The sequence below is a fragment of the Dama dama genome, chromosome 7, assembly GCF_033118175.1.
Source record: "Dama dama isolate Ldn47 chromosome 7, ASM3311817v1, whole genome shotgun sequence".
Lineage (NCBI taxonomy): Eukaryota > Metazoa > Chordata > Mammalia > Artiodactyla > Cervidae > Dama > Dama dama.
The window spans coordinates 11,650,878-11,669,255 of NC_083687.1; the positions used below are offsets into that span (position 1 = coordinate 11,650,878).

The 18,378-nt window shown below is 57.1% G+C and overlaps 1 protein-coding gene across 8 annotated transcripts in view; it reads left to right on the forward strand.

Moving 5' to 3' along the window:
- The window catches only part of ANKS1A (ankyrin repeat and sterile alpha motif domain containing 1A), a 166,563-nt gene that overhangs the window by 133,576 nt on the left and 14,609 nt on the right, over nt 1-18,378 (forward strand). For all 8 annotated transcript variants that reach the window (XM_061146496.1, XM_061146498.1, XM_061146495.1 and 5 more), the window contains 2 exons: nt 4,597-4,663; nt 9,605-9,711. In XM_061146496.1, the coding sequence (XP_061002479.1) occupies nt 4,597-4,663; nt 9,605-9,711 (174 nt within the window). The remainder of the gene's footprint in view (nt 1-4,596; nt 4,664-9,604; nt 9,712-18,378) is intronic.

Sequence of the window (18,378 nt, forward strand, 5' to 3'; positions counted from 1 at the left end):
CTTGTCACCGGGTTCCTTCATGTACCAGCTCTGGGCAAGGCGCCGTGTGGCCTCTGGAAGAAACAGCTTGAGCCAGGATCCTCACCTTTATTGGTCCTCTCGTGTCCCCGGGACACACCATAAAACAGCTAGTGGGGAAGTTACAGTGCAAGTGTGGGGCGTCTCCAGGCCAATAAAGGAGTCAGTCTCCGGGGCAGCAAAAATGAGAGACGGCGACCCCAGTCCTGGTGGTACAGGCCCAGCAGGAATGTGTTTTCCATCTCACGGGAGGGCCCTGAGGAGCTGTCCCTCGTGAGAGGGTCCTCGGGAGCTGACAGCTCCCTGGGCAACAGATGGGCGGGGGTTGGGGGGACATGTCTGACATTAGGAGCCAAATTCAGTTCCAGAAACACTTCATGTCCCTTCATGTTCCCCTTTGCCCCAAAAGGGGGAAGAAGGGCGATCCCTTTGCCTTCCTGCTCTCGGTGAGGCTCATCTTATGCCCAGATTGACTCCTGTTCCCCTGACGTTTTTGCACATGGAGCCCCTGCACATCGCCCTGGCTTCTCACCTGGGCTACTTCCTGGGCGGGAGCCTTGCTGTCCCGAGGCTGTGGTTTTCCTTGGATTGCCTGTGCCCAACTCACCTCTGGGACATAGAAGACCCAGCAAAGCCCGGGCACTGTCTTCTCCCTCCCCTCACTCCCAGTGTCCGTGGAAAAGCCTGGCGTGATCTGAGTTGCTCCTGGCAGCCAGGTGATGGTGATGGGAGAGTGTACCTCTCTGTATATGGAGTGTCTCTTCCTGTTGCCAGCCTGTGGGCACCAGGGTCCTGTGTTCTGAACCAGCAGATGGGAGAGGGCCTTGGCAGCAGGATCCCTACTGTGTAGTTTTGGTTGTCTTCAGCCATACAGAGAACATATTTTATACAGCCCAGGTGAGGAAAAAAGGAAAGCCTGAATACTTGCTGAAAATGGAATATTTGCAAGCATTTTTTGAATAGATGAGTCCATTATGGTGATAACTTTCAGGCTTTACTAAACACAAATATAGGCTCTTTATAGGGTTGACATGAAGTGCACTATTAAAGCGTGGCCATTTCCCACCTCTCTCCAAAAATGTCACGGACCCTAAGCAATAAAAAAAAACAGAGAATGTTGAACTGTTCCGTTCTCTTCTGCCAGCCTTTTCCCCCGACATTCCCCTGAGGTGCAGTGTGTTTCTGGGAAAAGAGCCTAATCAGATTGTTTCTTAACTCAAGCCTCAATAGTTAAACTACCCAAAGTGTGAGGATCAGAGCGGTATCTGTCTTCTATGGCTGCTCCTCTTTGTCTGGAAATGACCACATTCCCCCTTTGCTGGTCCTGGGGCCCCGGGGCTGTGGCAGGGGGAGGTGATGAGGTGATGAGGCTCCTCCAGTCTCCACAGCCCGGGCTGAGGGCCTGGGCAGGGCTGTGCCAGTCTCTGCCCGCATGGACGTCACGGCCACTTCCCTCCTCGACCTGAGCTCTCACCAAGGCTGGAAGGGCTCCTGGGCTGCAAGTTGTTGGGTGAACTCTCAGATCCTCTTTAGACTAGAATCTTCTCAGCTGGCCTCAGCTACCGCAGTTCACAGAAAACAAAACACACTTTCTAGGTTGGGTGGCGTGGTCCTGAGAGTACCGTGTGCACCTGCTTGCAGACTGAAGCACCCAGCAGCTGGGGAGGCTGGACTTTTCCTCAGCACATGTAGTTGCCCTGAGGGCACCCCCTGGGGCATGCAGGAGGTACCCAGCTCTGCTCTCCCTGACTGTTAAAGGTCCTTTGGCGAAATGTCATGAACTGGGCAACCAGGAGACGCTGACTCTACAGGCCAGTCAGGACTTTGGTGTTAGGTGATTGATTGTATGATAATCATGAAATATATAATGTAGGTGACCTGACTTTATTTGAAAAGACACCTTGGAGTCACCTTCCACTTGAGCTTTTCCCACCCTGACTGTGTGGCCTTGGGAAAATAGCTTTTCATTGTTGGCGTTAATTAAGTGGACACTGTGCTTTTTTCATCAGGCAGCTGCCTCTCTCACCATGAGCCAGGCCTGGTGGGTAGAAGGGCAGATAGAACCCTCCAGATTCCACCCCTCCTGGTGTTTACTGTGGTGGTTCTCCCTCATTCACCCCCTCAGGGATCCCGGCTGGTAGGGCCATTCTAGAGATAAGGACCCAACACCCCATATAAGGAAGTCTCCTCACCTTAGCAGCCTACTTTTCTCCTGTAAATGCGGAAAAGGAAAAGGAAGCACCTCAGCAGATCTCTATTGAGTGCCTGCTCTTTGCTCAGGTTTCAGGCTTCTGCAATATAATGACCGGTGAGTCATTAAATGCCAGGTTGGGCCTTGCGGCCTGGGAGTAGGAGAGCAGTTTATCTGGAAGGTAAGAGCCGTCTTCACATATCCCTAAGCCTTTTCTAGGGAAGAGGAGATGACTTTAGGGGGGAAAGTTTAAATCTGTAGAAAGACAAATATTACATAACTTGGTGCTTTCTGCAAACGGGGCGAACTGACTGGGAGAGTTAGGCAGGGCCCCGTCCCTGGGAGGTCTTTAGTCCGATTGTACTAAAGTGGTGTGGGAGTTGGGATTGTATGACCTGTGAGGTCCCTGCTGCTAACTCCAGATTCTGTGTCTGGAAGAAACTCTCAGGAAATAACTAGGATTTAACTTACAGATGTACTTGGGTTCAAAGGTGTATTTGGAGCAGTATTCATTGCAGCATTGTTTAGAAAGAGAGACGATTGGGAACGCCACATGTGTGCCTCCTCTCTGAAGACTGGTAAACACTGGCTGACTATATACCTCATCCATTTAAAAAACGAAAAAAGTGTTCTTTTTGAACAGTGGCAAGAATTCCAAAATGTATTATTAAGTGGAAAACCCGAGATGCAGAGCAGCACACTTGGAACAGCGCTCTCAGTGTTGGGGGGTGGTGTGGAGTACATTCACATAATTGCTTACTTGCGGATAGATCTAAGATGCTTGAGAAGCTGGTTATGCTGGTTGCCTCCAGAGAGAAGAACTATAGGCAGCTGGGAGACAGGGGTCAGAAAGAGGCCTTTTGAATCTTTTGAATTTTGAATCATGCAAATTATTACTTGTCAAAAAATAAATAAAAATATGTTTTAAAACTTTATTAGATCAGAGTGCTCTGGACAACAGAGGGGAAGTGGGGAGCAAACTTTTTATTGAGCATCTACTGAGAGTGAAGTCTTAAGCCAAACACACTTGAAAGGGGCAGGGCCAGAGAAGGGGGTGCTCTGGGGAGGGCTGGAGGGGAGGGGCCTTCTCTTGAAGGGGCGCGGCAGACCTGCTTCCCATGCCAGCCTCTGGGCTGCCCAGTCGATGAGGTTTGCTGCCCCGGTGAGAAGTGTTTCCTCTGCTTTCGCAAAGCTCAGGGCTGGAGTTCGTGTGCGTGTTAACAGGCAGTCAGGGGACTGCGTGCCTGCCTGAGCCAGCAGGCGTTTCTATGGTGGAGGAGAAGACCTTCCTGGGCTTTGGCTGCCGGGTGGAGGAGGTGCTTATCCCGTGTTGTTCAGCCAGGCTCAAATGTGCTGCCTTTGTCTGCCAGCTGGAGGCTGTCTGGAGAGTTGTTATTTTTCTGACTGTCAGACCTAAGGCTCCTTACTTGCACTTAGAGGAAAAAGCATCCACGCCCTGGTACAGAAGGTCTTTTTTCCTTTCTTTAGAAAAACAGCAGTGAATGAGCTCATTATCACCACTACACTGGGGGCGGGGGGCGAGGGGCGAGGGGCGAGGGGCTCCTCCACCTACCCCGGCCTGGTCCTGCCCCTGGCCAGGTTTCCCGGAGCAGGGAGCTTGGATCTGGCTCCGGGTGACCAAAGCCAGATGGCTGGGACAGGTGGTCCGCATGGGGGGCGATGCTGGAGACATCTGGCTGCTCAGAGACCAGCTCTGTGTGCTGCGGTCCAGGACACGTGTCTGCCCTCTTCTCCCCTCAATGCGGAGCTGTGTGCAGGACCGCCCGCCTCCAGGGAGCAAAAGCTCCTCTGTTCAGGGTTACCTGCTCATTCCGGGGCTCTGCTGGTCTGAGCTCTGGAAAATGTCCCCACAACTCAGAGCTGGTGGTCATGCAGTAGCAATTATCTGTTAGGTGCTTACGAATTGCCAGGCCCTGCTCTGGGTGCTGGGGGTACAGCCCGGAACAGAGCTGGCACAGACTCCGTCCTCATGGAATTTAGACTCTAGTAGGAGAAGTGGAGGGTGACTGCCCTGGCCTGCTCTTACACCCTCTACTCAGTCTCCACTGGGTCTGGAAAGGCTGGAGGGTGGGGGAAGTGATATATCAGTTGCCTTGGAAGGGAGGCTCTTAGGCGTTTCCAGTAGCTGAGCCCCAGTTGTTACCCACTCACTCCCTTCAGACCACATCTTTAGACCTTCGGGGGCTGGGGCCAGAGAAGAGCCTTTCTTGACCTGAACATGAGCTCTGAAACCTTGCAGGTTGGTGCTGGACCTTGGCATCATCTGGAAGAGTCCTGGAGGCCAGCCCCTGCACACGCTGCTGGTGAGCTGGCAGTGTCTGACTTGAGCCTCACAGCCTGTCTTGTTCCTCTCTCTTCCATCTCAGATTGAGAAGATCATGAGCTCTATTGGAGAAGGGATCGACTTTTCTCAGGAACAGCAGAGGATCTCAGGTACCGTGCCACGCAGCCGTTTCCCCCGCGGGACGCAGCCCTTTTGCTCCCTTCTGGCTCAGACGTTTCTCTGACCCAGAAGACAGACGTTTAGGGGTGAGCGAGGTCAGCCCAGGCCACGTCACACTCGCGTCTACACCGCCCACCCAGCTGTGATTTTTAGGAGCCATGACTCCTTTTGCATAGTGGAGCGGAAAGTGGACAGAGGCATCTTAGGCTGACTGTGAGGAAGCTCCGTTTTAAAAAGGGAATGACTGTCACTGTTACTTTCCTAAACGTGGGCTTTCTCTGGATGGCTCACTGTGGGTGCTCCTCGAGTTGGTCCCCGCCTCCCGGGCGGCTCTGCCTCTCCCCGGGAACGTGGCTCAGGCCCTCCTGACCCATGACGGTGGCATTGCCCTGGCGTGGGTCGTTCACCTGCATCGCCTGGAAGGGTTGGATTTGCTGCTCCCTCCTCGTGTCTGTTTCTCCATTTTTCCATTTATTCATGTTCACTTCAGAGCACTGTTACTTGGGGTATTTTCATTTCAAAGCCCTACAGGTGAGCTCTACCTCCGTTTCCTTTGTTTGAAACAAAGGCACTAGGGAGGCCCTACCTGCGCTGTTTTCCTTGGTGATAGAATTATGGTTACGCAGCTTGCTCAGGTGAGGTGACATTCTTACGGTGCCTCTCAGAGCACCTCTCACACCCTCCCCTCAAGCCTCTGAAGGCACCTTTCCACCAGGGCACCTGGGCGGACAGCAGCTTAGGAACTGGCCTCTTGCCGTCATCAGGAAAGGGTCCCTCTGCACTTAAGGGACGGCTTCCTTGTTCATTCGGGAGGCTCCATCCAAGACTGACCTGTGAGCCCAGAGTGGAATGGGCCGTTCCCGCATGGGCCCCTGGCCCCGGCAGGAAGTCTGGTGGACGGGGCAAGTGTGCACTTCAGCGAGGAAGCTGCGGCGGAGGCCACGGGCCTGTGGGGGCCTCGGCCCTGTCTCAAAGCCTGATTCTAGAGGCACGTGTGTCCAGGGCAAGGTGCTCACTCCCTCTGAGCCCTCAGTTTCCTATCTACGACATTTGGATAATAGTACTTACCTCTTTTCATTTGTTAAGGATAAGTAATACATACAAATCTTTGAGGTAAAGCGGTGTTTAGTAAATAGTAGTGATGCCTGTTTTTGTCCATGAAACAATTACTTCCTCATGTTGAGAAATCCACTGGGTTCCTCGAGCCACTCTCCATTCAGCAGCGCTGTTCCCTGAGCTCTAGCAGAGAAGGCCCGATTGGGTCGGGTCCATCTTCACTAGTCATGGATTATGCGGGAGGTCTGCACAGGGGGCTCTTCTGGCTAAGAGTTTGTGGCTCTGTTTCGTGGCACTTGCCTACATATAGTCTGGGGAGCTTAATTACAGTTTGCAGGCTTTTCCAGGAGCAAGTGTTTATTGGGGATAATGTTTAGGACCGAGACGGACACTGTGGCCATTTTCAAAGCTGTGCTTTAGGGGCAGCGGGGATGGGTTGGCTGCAGTCAGTTCAGTTGCAGCGGCTCTCCGCTTCCCTGTGCCTCTCTGCATCTGAGGAGCTTATATCAGTTGTGTGTGCTCAAGAGGCTGGTGCAGAAGCAGGCCGTTACCTCTTGGCTTTGGTGAATCAGGAGACGCGACAGCCCTTCTGGAAAACACTTTTGGAAGAGCCCTTCTTCTTGGAGTTGGTGACAGTGAGCCCTTTCCTTCCCCTGTGGGCCCCACCCCCCAAATCTCACCCCCCCGCCCCGTGAACCCATGTGAATGGCGAAAGGTGGTCCGGCTGCCCGCCTAGGTTTCTGGTCCCAACACACAGTGTTTTTAGTAGCTAGCGCTGAGTAGCATCCTCCAGACCCCAGCTTAGGAAGTTGAGGGTGAGTACACAAAGGTGGCCCCCTGAGCAGAGGGTGCGTCCGCCCGCACTGCAGAGTCCCAGCCTGCAGTGTCCGCGGGGTGGCCGGGCTCTGAAGGATGGAGTGGGGCTCGGGCCTGCCTGTAACCTCTGTCCGATGTGTTGGGGGGTACTTTCCCCAGGACCTCAGGGAGCACCAGCCTTCAGCTAAGCCCCAAGTAGATTTCTTGTTCATTTTGAATGGCCAGCATCAGATTTCAAACCGTCCTTGGTTTCTGGGTCTAGGAGAGGAGCCCTGGACTCAGGGGTAACTGTCCCGGGAGGAGGAGCAGGCTCACAGGCAGGCAGCCCTTAGCTAAGCAGGGCGTTGCCCGCTGTGACTGGTTTTGCAGGGGATCGTGTCCTGAAAGCCGAGACCCCAAGATGGTGCTTGAATCACTCTTACTTGGGGCCGTGGGGCCCAGAGTGTCTGGCTCTGGAGCTGGTGACCTGTATCCCCGATAGGCCTAATCGCCAGCTCATCCCACTGTCAGGAGTCCAGGGAGGGCGGGCCTTGCCCGGCCCAGCCCACTCGCTGCTTTCATCAAAGGCCTGTGCTGTCCAGCCAGTGAAAGAAAACACTTGACTTTCTTTTGCTGCAGTCAGCCATTTCAGTGGTTGAGTAGGTGCTCCCGGGAGAGCAGCGGGCCAGCCTGCTGGGGGGCAGGTGTATCCCAGCACGTTTTGAGGGTGGTGTGTGGTCCCCGGGTTTGCGTCTGTGTACACGTTACTGTTTTTGTCTCCGCGGCTGTACTGGAGGTTTGGTCCCGGTTTCCACTCGTCCTTGGTGCCCCCGTGCTATGTCCTCATCCTCCTGATTTTGATCAGCCTGCTGTGGGCCTGGCGCTTCTCTGCTGGGTGCCTAGGGCCTGGAGAGTCATTTCCTGAGTTGTTTGGTGCACTCACCTGAGAACTCTGTTGTCCTGTCCTTATTTTGTCACGTTTTTTGTGATACCTCCTGGCTTCCCTTCTTGGCAGAGAGGCACAGTCATTCCTGAAGTGATGGGGGAGGGGGGTGACTTCACCTACAGGCTGTGCCCTCAGGACAGCGTCACTCCTCTGACCCCTGTCTGGCTGTCCTAGAAACTATCGGCCAAAACTGTAGGATGTTCCTTCTCTGTTCTCCCTGATCAGCTGTCTGCAGCCCCTGGAGCTGGAGGTAAAGTTCGGCCGTCTCTGGCTTTCGTACATGTGCACATTGGCCAACAGCAGATACTGGAGAATCTGTTGGAGAATCCGTCCTTTTGCTCCCGTGCTGGTTGCTGCTATCTCCTTTTCCCTTGGTGGCAGCAGCAGCAGCTTCTGCCACGATGTCCAATCCCTGATGCATTTTCCTGAGCATGGAAGGGCGGGGGGGAGGGGAGGGGGGGAGGGGGAGGGCCAGACATTAAGAGAGTGAGCAAGGACTGTGGAGCCAGCAGCAGGCAGCGTGGAGCCCAGGAGCCTTCAGACAAAGCATTCTGCTGCGGCTCTGGACGCCTCACAGCCACCGGCAGCAGGCGGGACTGCGGCTGCCTGCCCAGGGGATTGTGAGCAGGAATGCATCAGCGGCCGGGGGACACTTGATTTCACAGGCACACGGAAGCCCGCTGCTGAGGTTCCTGGAGCAGATGGCCCCGCTCCGGGGCAGGGGCGTCCCAGGCTGCCCCCAGACTCGGCATCCCGCAGAGCCGCTACTGTGTGCATTGGGAGGCTGGCCGCCAGGGCCCTGACCACCATCTGTTTTGCAGAGGACAGAGGAAGGGGAGCCTGGGACAGTGGGTCACCAGGGTCTCCTACCTAAACCAAGCCACTTGGCCTGCCTGCAGGGGCAGAAAGTGCTGGGAACACCAGAATGACTTTCACCGCGCCAAGGCTTCTCCGGAGGTGACGTTTTTGTAGTTGGTTCTCCTTTTTCCTTCTTTCATCTCTTCTTGCCCATGAGAACTGGAGTAGTAGATGGGATTAAGGTGATCAGCTCAGAGCATCCACGGTCTTCCAGGAAGGGCTGAACTTCTTCCTGCACTCGCAGGCTCCCGGTCCTACCCAAGGAGCAGAGCAAATGAGGTCCTCCCTTTCATGTTCATCCTCAGAGGAGGGGGGCAAGCCCCGGAGACGCTGGGAAGACAGCTGCCGTCTTTATCACTCGGCCAGAGAGAGAGCAGCGCCGAACGGGAAATAGACTCGAGCCACACAGATGACAGAGGATGGCTGCCTTTCTCTGTTGTGTTGGGCTGGGTTTTGTCTTTAGCTGAGAGCTGGATCTGCCTGCCTGCTTTCCACCGGAGCAGGCTAGTCACGGGAACAGCCACCGTCGGAAGAGGAAGATGAACGCCCAGCCCCCGCCGCCCAGCCCCGCCCGGGAAGGCTGGCCCGCGGACAGCGACCTGGCCCGGGAGACGCCCCGCTCGCCGGCCGGAGTGTAGTGGGGTCCCGGCCCCCAGCCCTGGCCCATGCACCTGCCTGGCCCGTGCCGCCTTGAGCCTCTGCGCACGAAAGGCTGGTGGCCATGGTTTGCTTGTTCCGGGACTGCTGGGGGAAGACAAGTAAAAGTCTCCTTTCTCCGCGGGCCGGGGTCCTGCTGCTTGGGCTGCATGCGCTGGCTGCCCGGGGCCGGGCGCGGATCCGTCACTGTGCCTGTGTCCCTCCGCTGCATGAAGAGGCGCGCTCGCCCCTGACCGGCCTGGGCTGCAAGGTCGTGGGACTGGTCCCTCGTCCCCCGTCCCCTGCCCCTTCTGGGGCCCGTGGGGACAGACTTTGTGAAATTCCTGCGTGCAGGCGGACGAGCGCCGACCCGGAGAGCCTGGGGGCTCGGCTCCCCTGGCCCCTGGGCTGTGGCCGTGCGGGTGCCGCGCCGCCCCCGGGCAGCCGGCCCCCGAGGGGCGCGGGAGTGGGCGGCAGCCGCCCGGTGCCCTTGCGCGCTCGCCTGCCTCCGGTCCCGAGTGTGGCTGCTTCGTGGTGATGACGATGGTGTGGCAGTGTCGTCTGTCTGCCTCCGAGTGCCGCTGCTACCGCCTCGATGGTTTCTCCCTGTTCAAGCGTCTGCCGATTCCTCTCTCGTCAGGTGCGCGGCCGTTGGAACAGAGCGTCGGGGAGTGGCTGGAGGCCGTGGGGCTGCAGCAGTATGAAAGCAGGCTGCTTCTCAACGGCTTTGACGATGTCCGCTTCCTGGTGAGTGCCCAGCCCCGGCGGGGGGCCGCTCCCGCACCCCAGGGAAGAGGGGCCGCACGGCTGAGACCCGACGGTGGCCAGCGTGGCCCCACATTCTCAGCACTGCCCTGGGCACACCCTGCTGGGAGAACTCTGCAAGTTCGCCCCGGAGTAGGGTCCCTAACACATCCCTTGGTCCAGTCCTGTCTCCCTCTCAGATCCCAGCCAGACGCCAGAAGCTCCCTTTGTTCCCCAAAACTTTACCGTCAAGCCTGTGGTCACTGAAGTCTGCAGGTTTCCAGCAGGAAGGCCTGGTAACCGGCCGGTGACCTCACGGGTGGCCCAGAGGAGAGACTGAGCAGGGGTGGGAAGGATCGGCTGCTTTACTGAGGTCTAACTTTGCACTCTTCTTGCAAAGCACAACAGCTCAGAAAGAAAGAAAAACCTAAGTGTCCTCTCTGTGGAGCAGGGGCCCATCAGGACCCTGGGTCCAGACCCAGGGCTCCCTGTGCAGGTCCAAGAAGCAGCTGTGGGCGGCCTGCCCATGCCCGACCCTCCTCTGGAAGCCCTCCCCAGATGTGCTCACAGGCGGGTCGGGCGGGGGCTTTGGCTCAGGTCCTTGGCAGTCCTGGCTGTCCCAGGGCGGGCGTCGAGCGCAGTGGTGGGGGCAGAGCTGATGCGTCCTGTTAGCGCTTTGGGTGCGGGGAGGCGCTCACTGACCCTCCCAGCAGCCCTGAGCTGTGCGCTCACATCTCTGGGAACTGGGGGTAGGACATGAGCCTGCCACTCCGGCCCGAGGGTCCTGCCTCACTTCCATGCACGCAGCCTGCTTCTTACTGGTGGCTGAGGGGCGTGGGAGAGGTGCCTTTTATATGCTTGAAGTCGCCTTCTTGCCCGCGCTGTGTTGGGAGCTGGTTTAAGGTTCCTTGCTTCCTGGTGGACCTGTCCCGCCTCTCACGATTTCCAGGGTGCAGTCCTGAGTGGACACTGAGGTGCCTCCGCTCCCTGAAGCGGATCCCTGACCACCCAGCCCCCTCGGCCGCCGTGATTGAGGGTGATGGTCAGTGGACCCAGCGCTCCCCCTGCCCTTTCCTGTCCAGCGTGGGTCTCTTTAGGGTTCTCACTGATGGGGTGGCATTGGGCACCTCCCAAGTAGTGGGCCACCCAGGGAGCTGCCTGAGGCACTGTAGGGGACCCTGACTGGGGCAGCTCATCTCAGCAGGCTGCCTCTGTCCCAGGGCAGACAGGGAAGCCTGCTGCAAACCACCCTTCCTGAGCCGCCTTGAGGCCAGTTATTTTTCAGCTTTTAAAGATACTAAGTTTTAAAATAGTTTTTTTTTTTTTTTTTAAGTTGAACTGAGTATATTTATGGTTCTTACAACCTAATGCCTGACTTACCATGTTCCTTGGGGAAGGCCAGTAAACCCAAAACAGAGGTGGGCGTTCAGCCAGTAAGGGCGGGCACTGGGCCCTTGGGGCCGGCCAGTGAGGGGCCTTCCGTCTCTGAGCACGGCCCTTCCTCAGACTGGCCGTCAGAGAGGGAAGGTTGCCGTGGGCGTCCCCTCCCTGTGCCGGGGGATCTTAGAGGCTGAGCTCCTGACTTTTCACCCCTCCTCTTGCTGGTCTGGAAAGGTTAAGGTTCCCATTCCGTGAGTATAAAGACTCCTTTAAAACTGCTTCTCTTAAAAAAAAACAAACAAAACTGCTTCTCTGCCCCTCCTTGTGCTCCGACCAGAAAGTAGCTGGGCGGGCACCTGGGGAAGAAGTGTGGCCCTGGGCCAGACATCCACGCACGATGTGGGGCTTCTGTTGGAACACATCTGTTCTGTTTGGGAAGGGGCTCATTGAGGGAGGCGCGCAGCTCAGTTCTTCCAGGGCCTTCCTGGCCCCTCCTGCTACCCTGGGTGCAAGCCGTTCCCCTCTGTCCTCTCAGCTCCAGAGGGGCAGCTGGCAGGCAGGAAGGCTGATTGCACCGTAGTCTACCGTGTCACTTCTCAGGCCCTCAGTGGCCTGAGTGGCCGTGCGCAGTATCCTGGGTAATTGCATGTAAGTTGCCAGATGGGCCGCAAGGCTAATTAAGTTTTAGTTACCAGAAAAGAGAGGAAGAAGACACATAAGCAGGGAGTGTCTTGTTTAGAAACATTTCCTCCTTGCATATGGTGTAACTTACACCGCGTTAGCTGGTGGCATTATCCCTATGTGGTTTGGTTTTCAGTAGGTTGTAAATGTCTCCCTTCGTGCTGAAATGCCCGGGAGACTCTTCTACAAGATGTACAAGTGGCTCCCAGGAAGCCAGCCAGGCTCTAGATGTATTAGGAACATCTGAGACCAAGGGCTGCTATGGAATCTCCCTGTGACGGGGTCCTCTGAGCTGTGGGAGGAGTCTAGGGCGTTTGCGAGAGTCACTGCTCCCTCTCAGGGTAGAAGGGACCTTAACCCCACGTGGTCTCATCCTCCCCTCTGTGCCCGAGGTCCTTCCAGATGAGCTCTGCCCTTTTCCCAGTGACGGGCCCACCCCCTTGCAAAGGTACAGTCCCTTCACGCTCTGCATCGCTCAGGCTGGTTTAGACCATTCTTTATATTGAGCCAAATCTGTTTCCTTGTGGCTTCTGTCCCTGGTTCCAGGTTTACTTTCGGGGGCCACGCAGAGCACACTTAGGCCGTGAGAAAATGGAAGATCTCTGTCACAGCCTCCTGGGTCCTGTCTTGTCTGAGCCCAACACCCTCTTTCCCTTGGCTCTTCCTCCTGTGATGTGAGACCTGGGCCGGATGAGTGAGCGCTGCAATTGGAACTTGATTCACACTCTCTTGCCTGCAGGGGGCAGGGGCAGGGCAGCCGGGGCTGCCAGGTGCCCCCAGGGTGATGGGGCTGACCCCGACCCTGGAGCCAGGGCGGGAAGTCTGGCTCACATATCTGCCTGCCTGCCCACCGTGCTGGCTCGTGCATCGAAGCCAGTTCCATTTGTTTCACCACAAATCTTGTCCACAGGAAATGCGCTTTTTCAGGAGAAGGGAGGAAATGCATTTAATCAGCACGGAAAGAAGGTAATTGGTGGTTGGCGAGTGTGTAGCTCAAGCGCGCTGGTGCAGGTCTGGCATCTGGGACTCGGCCTGACCTCCGCTCACTGGAGTGTCGTGGAGTCAGCAGCAGTGCTTCTCATGCTGGGGCTGGGTGGACGTTTAGAAAGGCTCTCAAGACTGTCTCTTGCGGAAAAGCATTCACCTTGGAGTGTTGAGTGAAGAAACTGAGACACAAAAATCTGTGTGCAACGTATTCTTAATTTTCAAAATAGGAAACATTTTGAAGTGCAGGGAGTAAGCCAAAAATGTATTCCACGGTTCGTTATCTCAGGGGGATTATGGCTTTGTTTTCTGAGAGTGAAATAGATTTTCTGCATTTCCTACAAGGAATGGGTCTGACATCAGCTAAGCAGATAGTGTAGGCATCTTAAGGAATGTGACTGTCTAGCTGGGAGAACGCGCACAGGGCACTGGTAACAGCGGCGAGTGCTAAGTGCTGGGCTCGAAGGAGGCGCCTCGCTCACCCAGGGTTCACCGCCTCCCGGGCACCAAGCTGGCGCCCAGCCCTGAGGCGGGTGCCCGTCAAGTCACAAACAGGGCCCTGGGCCCAGAGGGTGGAGGAACTGCCAGGAAGTGGCAGAGCCGGGACACTCGCCCAGAGCTGTCTGACTTTGAACCCCTGCATTCCCAGTGCCATCCTGGGGGTTTTTGTAGAGGCTGCAGGAGCTGGAAGGACTCCAGGGAGAGGCCCCCACTGTCTGTGGTCAGCTCGAGGCCAGCTCGAGGGCAGAGGCGGCAGGGCCCAGAGAGGGCAGCGAGGAGGGCTGGGCCTGATGGAGAAGGACCCCAAAAGCCATGCTCTGGGGAGCCCCTACAATTTCGGAGCCCTGGATGTAGGGGGTGGGATCCTGTGGTTATGCCTTTGCCAGGCAGGGCACCAGGGACTCAAGGTCCCCACTGGGCAGCCTGGTGGGGTGGGGAGCGGGCATGTGGCAGGTGATCGAGGCTGGAGTTTGGACAAGCAGAAAACAGGAAGGAGTCCAGCAGCAGCTCAGGCTGGGCTGGAAGGCGCAGAGGAGGGCTGAGCGGCAGGCCTGTGCCTCTCCAGGGCAGCACTGGGGAGGCCTTGTGTGCCGCCCGTCAGTTTATTTCTCCCCTCTGCCCGTGTTTTCCTTTTATTTATGTGCCAGCTGGCCCCACGTGTAGGGGAGAGGTGGTGGGTGAAGAGGACCAGGCCCTGTGAGCGCTCAGGGCACGAGCTTGGCAAGGGGCTCCTTCTGCACTGGCTTCTGTGAAGCTTCCCAGCCAGGTTCCCAGGCCCTCAAGCCCCCAGATCGGCCTCACTCTTCACCCCGGAAGCCAGGCTGTGCCCTTGGGTTCCCGCCCAGGCTCCCCCCGCATCTCCTCATCCCCCCGCTCTGACGTCCCTCCTTTTGCCTCTCCCTGCCCTGCGGTCAGGCTGCCTGCCCGCCTCGACGTCTCTCCACCAGCCTGGCTCGTCTCCGCAGAGCGCTTGGGGAGCTGATGGCTCTGGGGCAGGAGCGTTTCTGTGCCCCCGTGTATAGCAGGGCCCTAGAGGGAGAGTTTCCTCACCTGGGTCGTTGGGGAGGTGTGGAGCTAAGGCTTTGAAAGGAATCAGTTCAGTTCAGTCGCTCAATCGTGTCCGACTCTTTGCGACTCCATGGACTGCAGCACACCAGGCCTCCCTGTCCATCACCAACTCCTGGAGCTTACTCTTTCAGAAGGAATATTCTTAGACAAGTGCGGATCTTGCCTCCTGGGCTAACTCAGTTCTGTGGTCACTGAAGAACTTAGCGTCGGTGTCCCAGAGGTTGCTGCTTCCTTGTCTGCGGAGCCCATGAACTTGAGACCAGAGCCAGGCTCCCTTTGGGCCCTTCCCAGCGCTTGCACTCTCTTGCTCCCCCCAGAGTTACCCAGAGGGCCAGCGACTGGAGTTCCTTAACATCCAGCTCCGTGTGCCCCCGTGCAGCACTGGCCTGCTCCCATCGCCTTCATAGTGGAGTTTGAGAGCTGTGTTCATGTCTGTTAATTTAACTAACTGCAGTTAGGATGGAATTGGAGTGGTGAACACATCCTGTGCTGTAGCTTCCGGGCCCGGGGTCTCGGGGTGAGTGGCCGCTGGGGGCTGAGCCTGGCGTCTCAGCACGTCTCTGTGTCCAGTTGGTCGACCTCGCAGGGTGCGTGTGCAGGAGTGCTGCGGGCCGAGCAGTAGGGCCCGTGTGTCCGTGCGCACGTCAGTCAGGTGTCCCTCAGGCCCGTCTCGACTCCCAGGCTCCGTGGACAGCACCCAGGACCCCAGGAGTGTCACTTGCTCAAGGCTGCTCCTCAGGCAGCAGCTGACCTGTGACTAGAAGCCAAGTCTCCTGGGCCCAGAGCGGCACCCTCGCCTCCCGCTCTGGTCCCCTGCACCCCCCTCTCCCAGTCAGATGCTGTGACTGGACCACAGGTCAGCACATTCCCCAGAGGTAAAGCCAGTGGGCTTGGCCAGCTTCAAGGCGCCCATCTGGGCCAGGCAGATCGTTCTGTCCACACTCTGTATCGGGGGCCATTCTACAAAAGGCTGGGAGAGGAGCTGGTGGGGCTCAGGCCCTGGGAACCTCCGGGCACTGGCTTGAGGCCCACCAGAGCCCTCTGGACCTCCACCCTCAGGGAAGCGCCAGGGCCTTGGGCAGCTGGCTGAGGTCACATTTGAGGAAACCGGATGGGGAAAAGCTTAGGAGGAAACATGGGGCCTAATTACCTGCCCTGAGAAGCAGCTGGGAGTCAGGAGACCTGGGTTTCCTCCAGGTCCCCTGTATGATTTCAGGCAGGTTTCTCTGTACCCCTGACCCATCCCTGTCCCCACGGGATCTCATTTGACTGCTTCCTTCTGCACGTAAGCTCTGAAGACAGCACAGCCTTGGCTGTGGTCACCCAGAGCAGCCACTGAGACTGGCCGTGGCCGAGTGTGAGAACGTGAGGTGGGAAGGTGGCAGAAGCAGAGATCAGCTTTGTCCTCAGACACGCGAGGTGAAGCCTGCTTTGGGTGGTCTTGGATCCAGGCCCCTTGACTCTCACTGACCTGGGCCTGCACTGGTGACTTGACATGACTGTGGTATTTTGACCTCAGATAAGGCCTCAGAAAGGAAGACATTCAGGGGCAGTGGGCAGCAGATGGGCGGGAGGATACTGTGCCTGGTACAGAGAGAAGGGGGACCCTGGGGGCCTTTCTGGGAGAACAGGGACCATCAGGGGAGTGGCTTCCCTCCACCGGGGAGGAGAGCCATCTCTGACAGTGGCCCCCGCCCCCCCCCCCCCCCCCCAGAGACTGACTGGGGGAGATGGCCTCTGGCTTGCAGATCTAGGAGCTGGTAGCATTTGCACTTCATCCTCATCGTAGAGCTAGTTGCTCCCAGTCAGCTTGGCGTTCTGTCTCTCCAGCTGAGGACAGGGCTGGGCAGGGTGGGGTGGGGGTCAGGCTGAGCTGCTGCTGTTGCCGAGGATGGCGAGCTTTCTGTAGGGCACCGTGAACTGGGGAACGCATCAGTCTGGGACGTCCTGTGAGCACGCCACAGGGAGGCAGGGACCGGTGAGGCCGGGCCGCGGTGAAGAGGCGCACATAGGAAGAGCTGTGGAGTGCTGATTCCAGCCGGCAGGTCAGCGCTCAGCGCCGGGGATTCGTTACTTAACCTGCACGGGCGGGTGGCTTTGTTCCTGCCTGTAAAGTTCTGACTTTGTAAGGGATTTGAACCCAGTTCTTCTTTGGCTGCACTGGGTCTTGTTGCTTCGTGCGTGAGGGGGGTGCTCCTCTCGAATTTCGGCGTGTGGGCCTCTCGTTGCAGTGGCTTCTCTTGTTGTGGCGCGTGGGCCGCAGTAGCTGTGGCGGGGGCCCTGGAGCGTGGGCTCAGTAGCTGTGGCACACAGGTTTAGTTGGTCCGCGGCGTGTGAGATCTTCATCCCTGGACCAGGGTTCGGACTGGTGTCCCTGCATTGCACAGTGGGTTCCCAGATACCTGGACCACCAGGGGAGCCCAGAACCCAGGTCTTACTCGTTTATACCACAGCTGCCTTGCTCAGTAGGGAGAGCACAGGACGCCCTCGACCCCTGAACAAGTGGACGCATGATGCTTCAGGGAGCATGGCTTCTATTTTCCATCATTATTCAGACTTACAGGCCACAGAGGCGAGCAGCAGAGCCCTGCCCCTCTCCGCTGCCTCTTCCTTCTCCAGTGGTCCTCCCCACGCTCCCTGGGTCTGGGGCTGTGGTCTGGGAAGGACGTGTGCACTGCTCCCTGTCCCTCCTAGCCCACCCACCACCGCGTGCCTGTGGTCACTCAGCCTGGGAAGGTGGTCCTGGCTCAGACCAGGGTCCTGTCCTGCTCCATGCTCAGTGACCTGCGCCCAGATGACTGTGCCCCCAACAGCTCTGTTGCTGTGGCCAGTAACACGTTCTGGGGACTGCAGAAGACTGTGTGCAGAGGAGGAGCCGAGATGCCCAGTGGCGGGTGAAATTATGGGATGCACACACACTGGAGAGCACGCAGTTGTTGTGGGAGTCCGTGACAGACGGCTAAGTGTGCACAGGCCTGTCAGCGTGTGAAAAAGCAGGTTAAGTAAATAATATATAGACCACCGTCCCAATTTTGCCAAAATATTGTCACTGAAAAGACTTCACCCAGATGGTAAGCTTAGTCCCCCACCCCCACCAGAGGTAATGGATTTATAAGTGGCTTTTACATTTTTCTTTATACTTTTTTATTTTCAGAATTTTCAAAAATAGACTTATATAACTTTTCTATTTAGAAAAAAATTTTTTTCTCCTTTAATATGAGGGAGATATTGAAGCAGGGCCCAGTGGAAATCCCCAAAACCCTGGGAGGCAGAGAGAGCGTAAGTATCACATTGAACCAGCCAGGGCCTGGAGAAGCGCTGAGCTGCCCCCTTGGCGGCCAGTGGCTCTGGAGGAGGCCGCGGTCCCCAGTGATGTGGTTGCTGACCTAGCTGCTCAGGTGTTGAGGAACCTTCTTAGCAACTCAGGCTGGCCCCACAGATCAGTACAGCCAGGGGTGTGGTGACTGTCAGCCGCTCAGCACACTCAGCTGGCTCTCCCCTCCCCTAATTTGAGAAATTCTGCTCCTAAGGTCTTCAGCTGCATTCTGTGTGCATCAAGGCGAGCCCCCCACCCCTCACCCCAGCACACTTACCCTTCTGGAGCAGCTTTTCCCACCGTCCCTGTTCGTCGAGGCCCAGGAAAGACTGGGGGACAGTAGCTCAGTCTCATTCTTTCTCCCCCAGGAGAGGAGGTTTCAGCCTTTGTTTTGTTTGTTTGTTTTTTATGATTCCTGGCAGGGTAAATGGCTGAATGATTATCTGAGAAGAGAGCGGTCATACAGAATATGGAAATTAGGCTGGAGGGGGCGGGCCAAGTGGAGACTCTGGAACCACTGCTGAGGGACGAAACCCCTCCCGAGGAAGCCAGTCTAGGTCAGCTCTGCCCAGCGGACCCTCTCCCGTCAGAGCTCACAGGCCTTTGTGGAGCAGAGGTCAAGGCCTGCCAGGGCTGACGCTGGCTGTGGTGGGGCGAGGGGGGCAGAGCCCAGGTGTGCCTTTCCACGAGCCGGCAGGCTGCACGCACGCGCCTCTCCAGGAGGAAGCACCGGGACATTG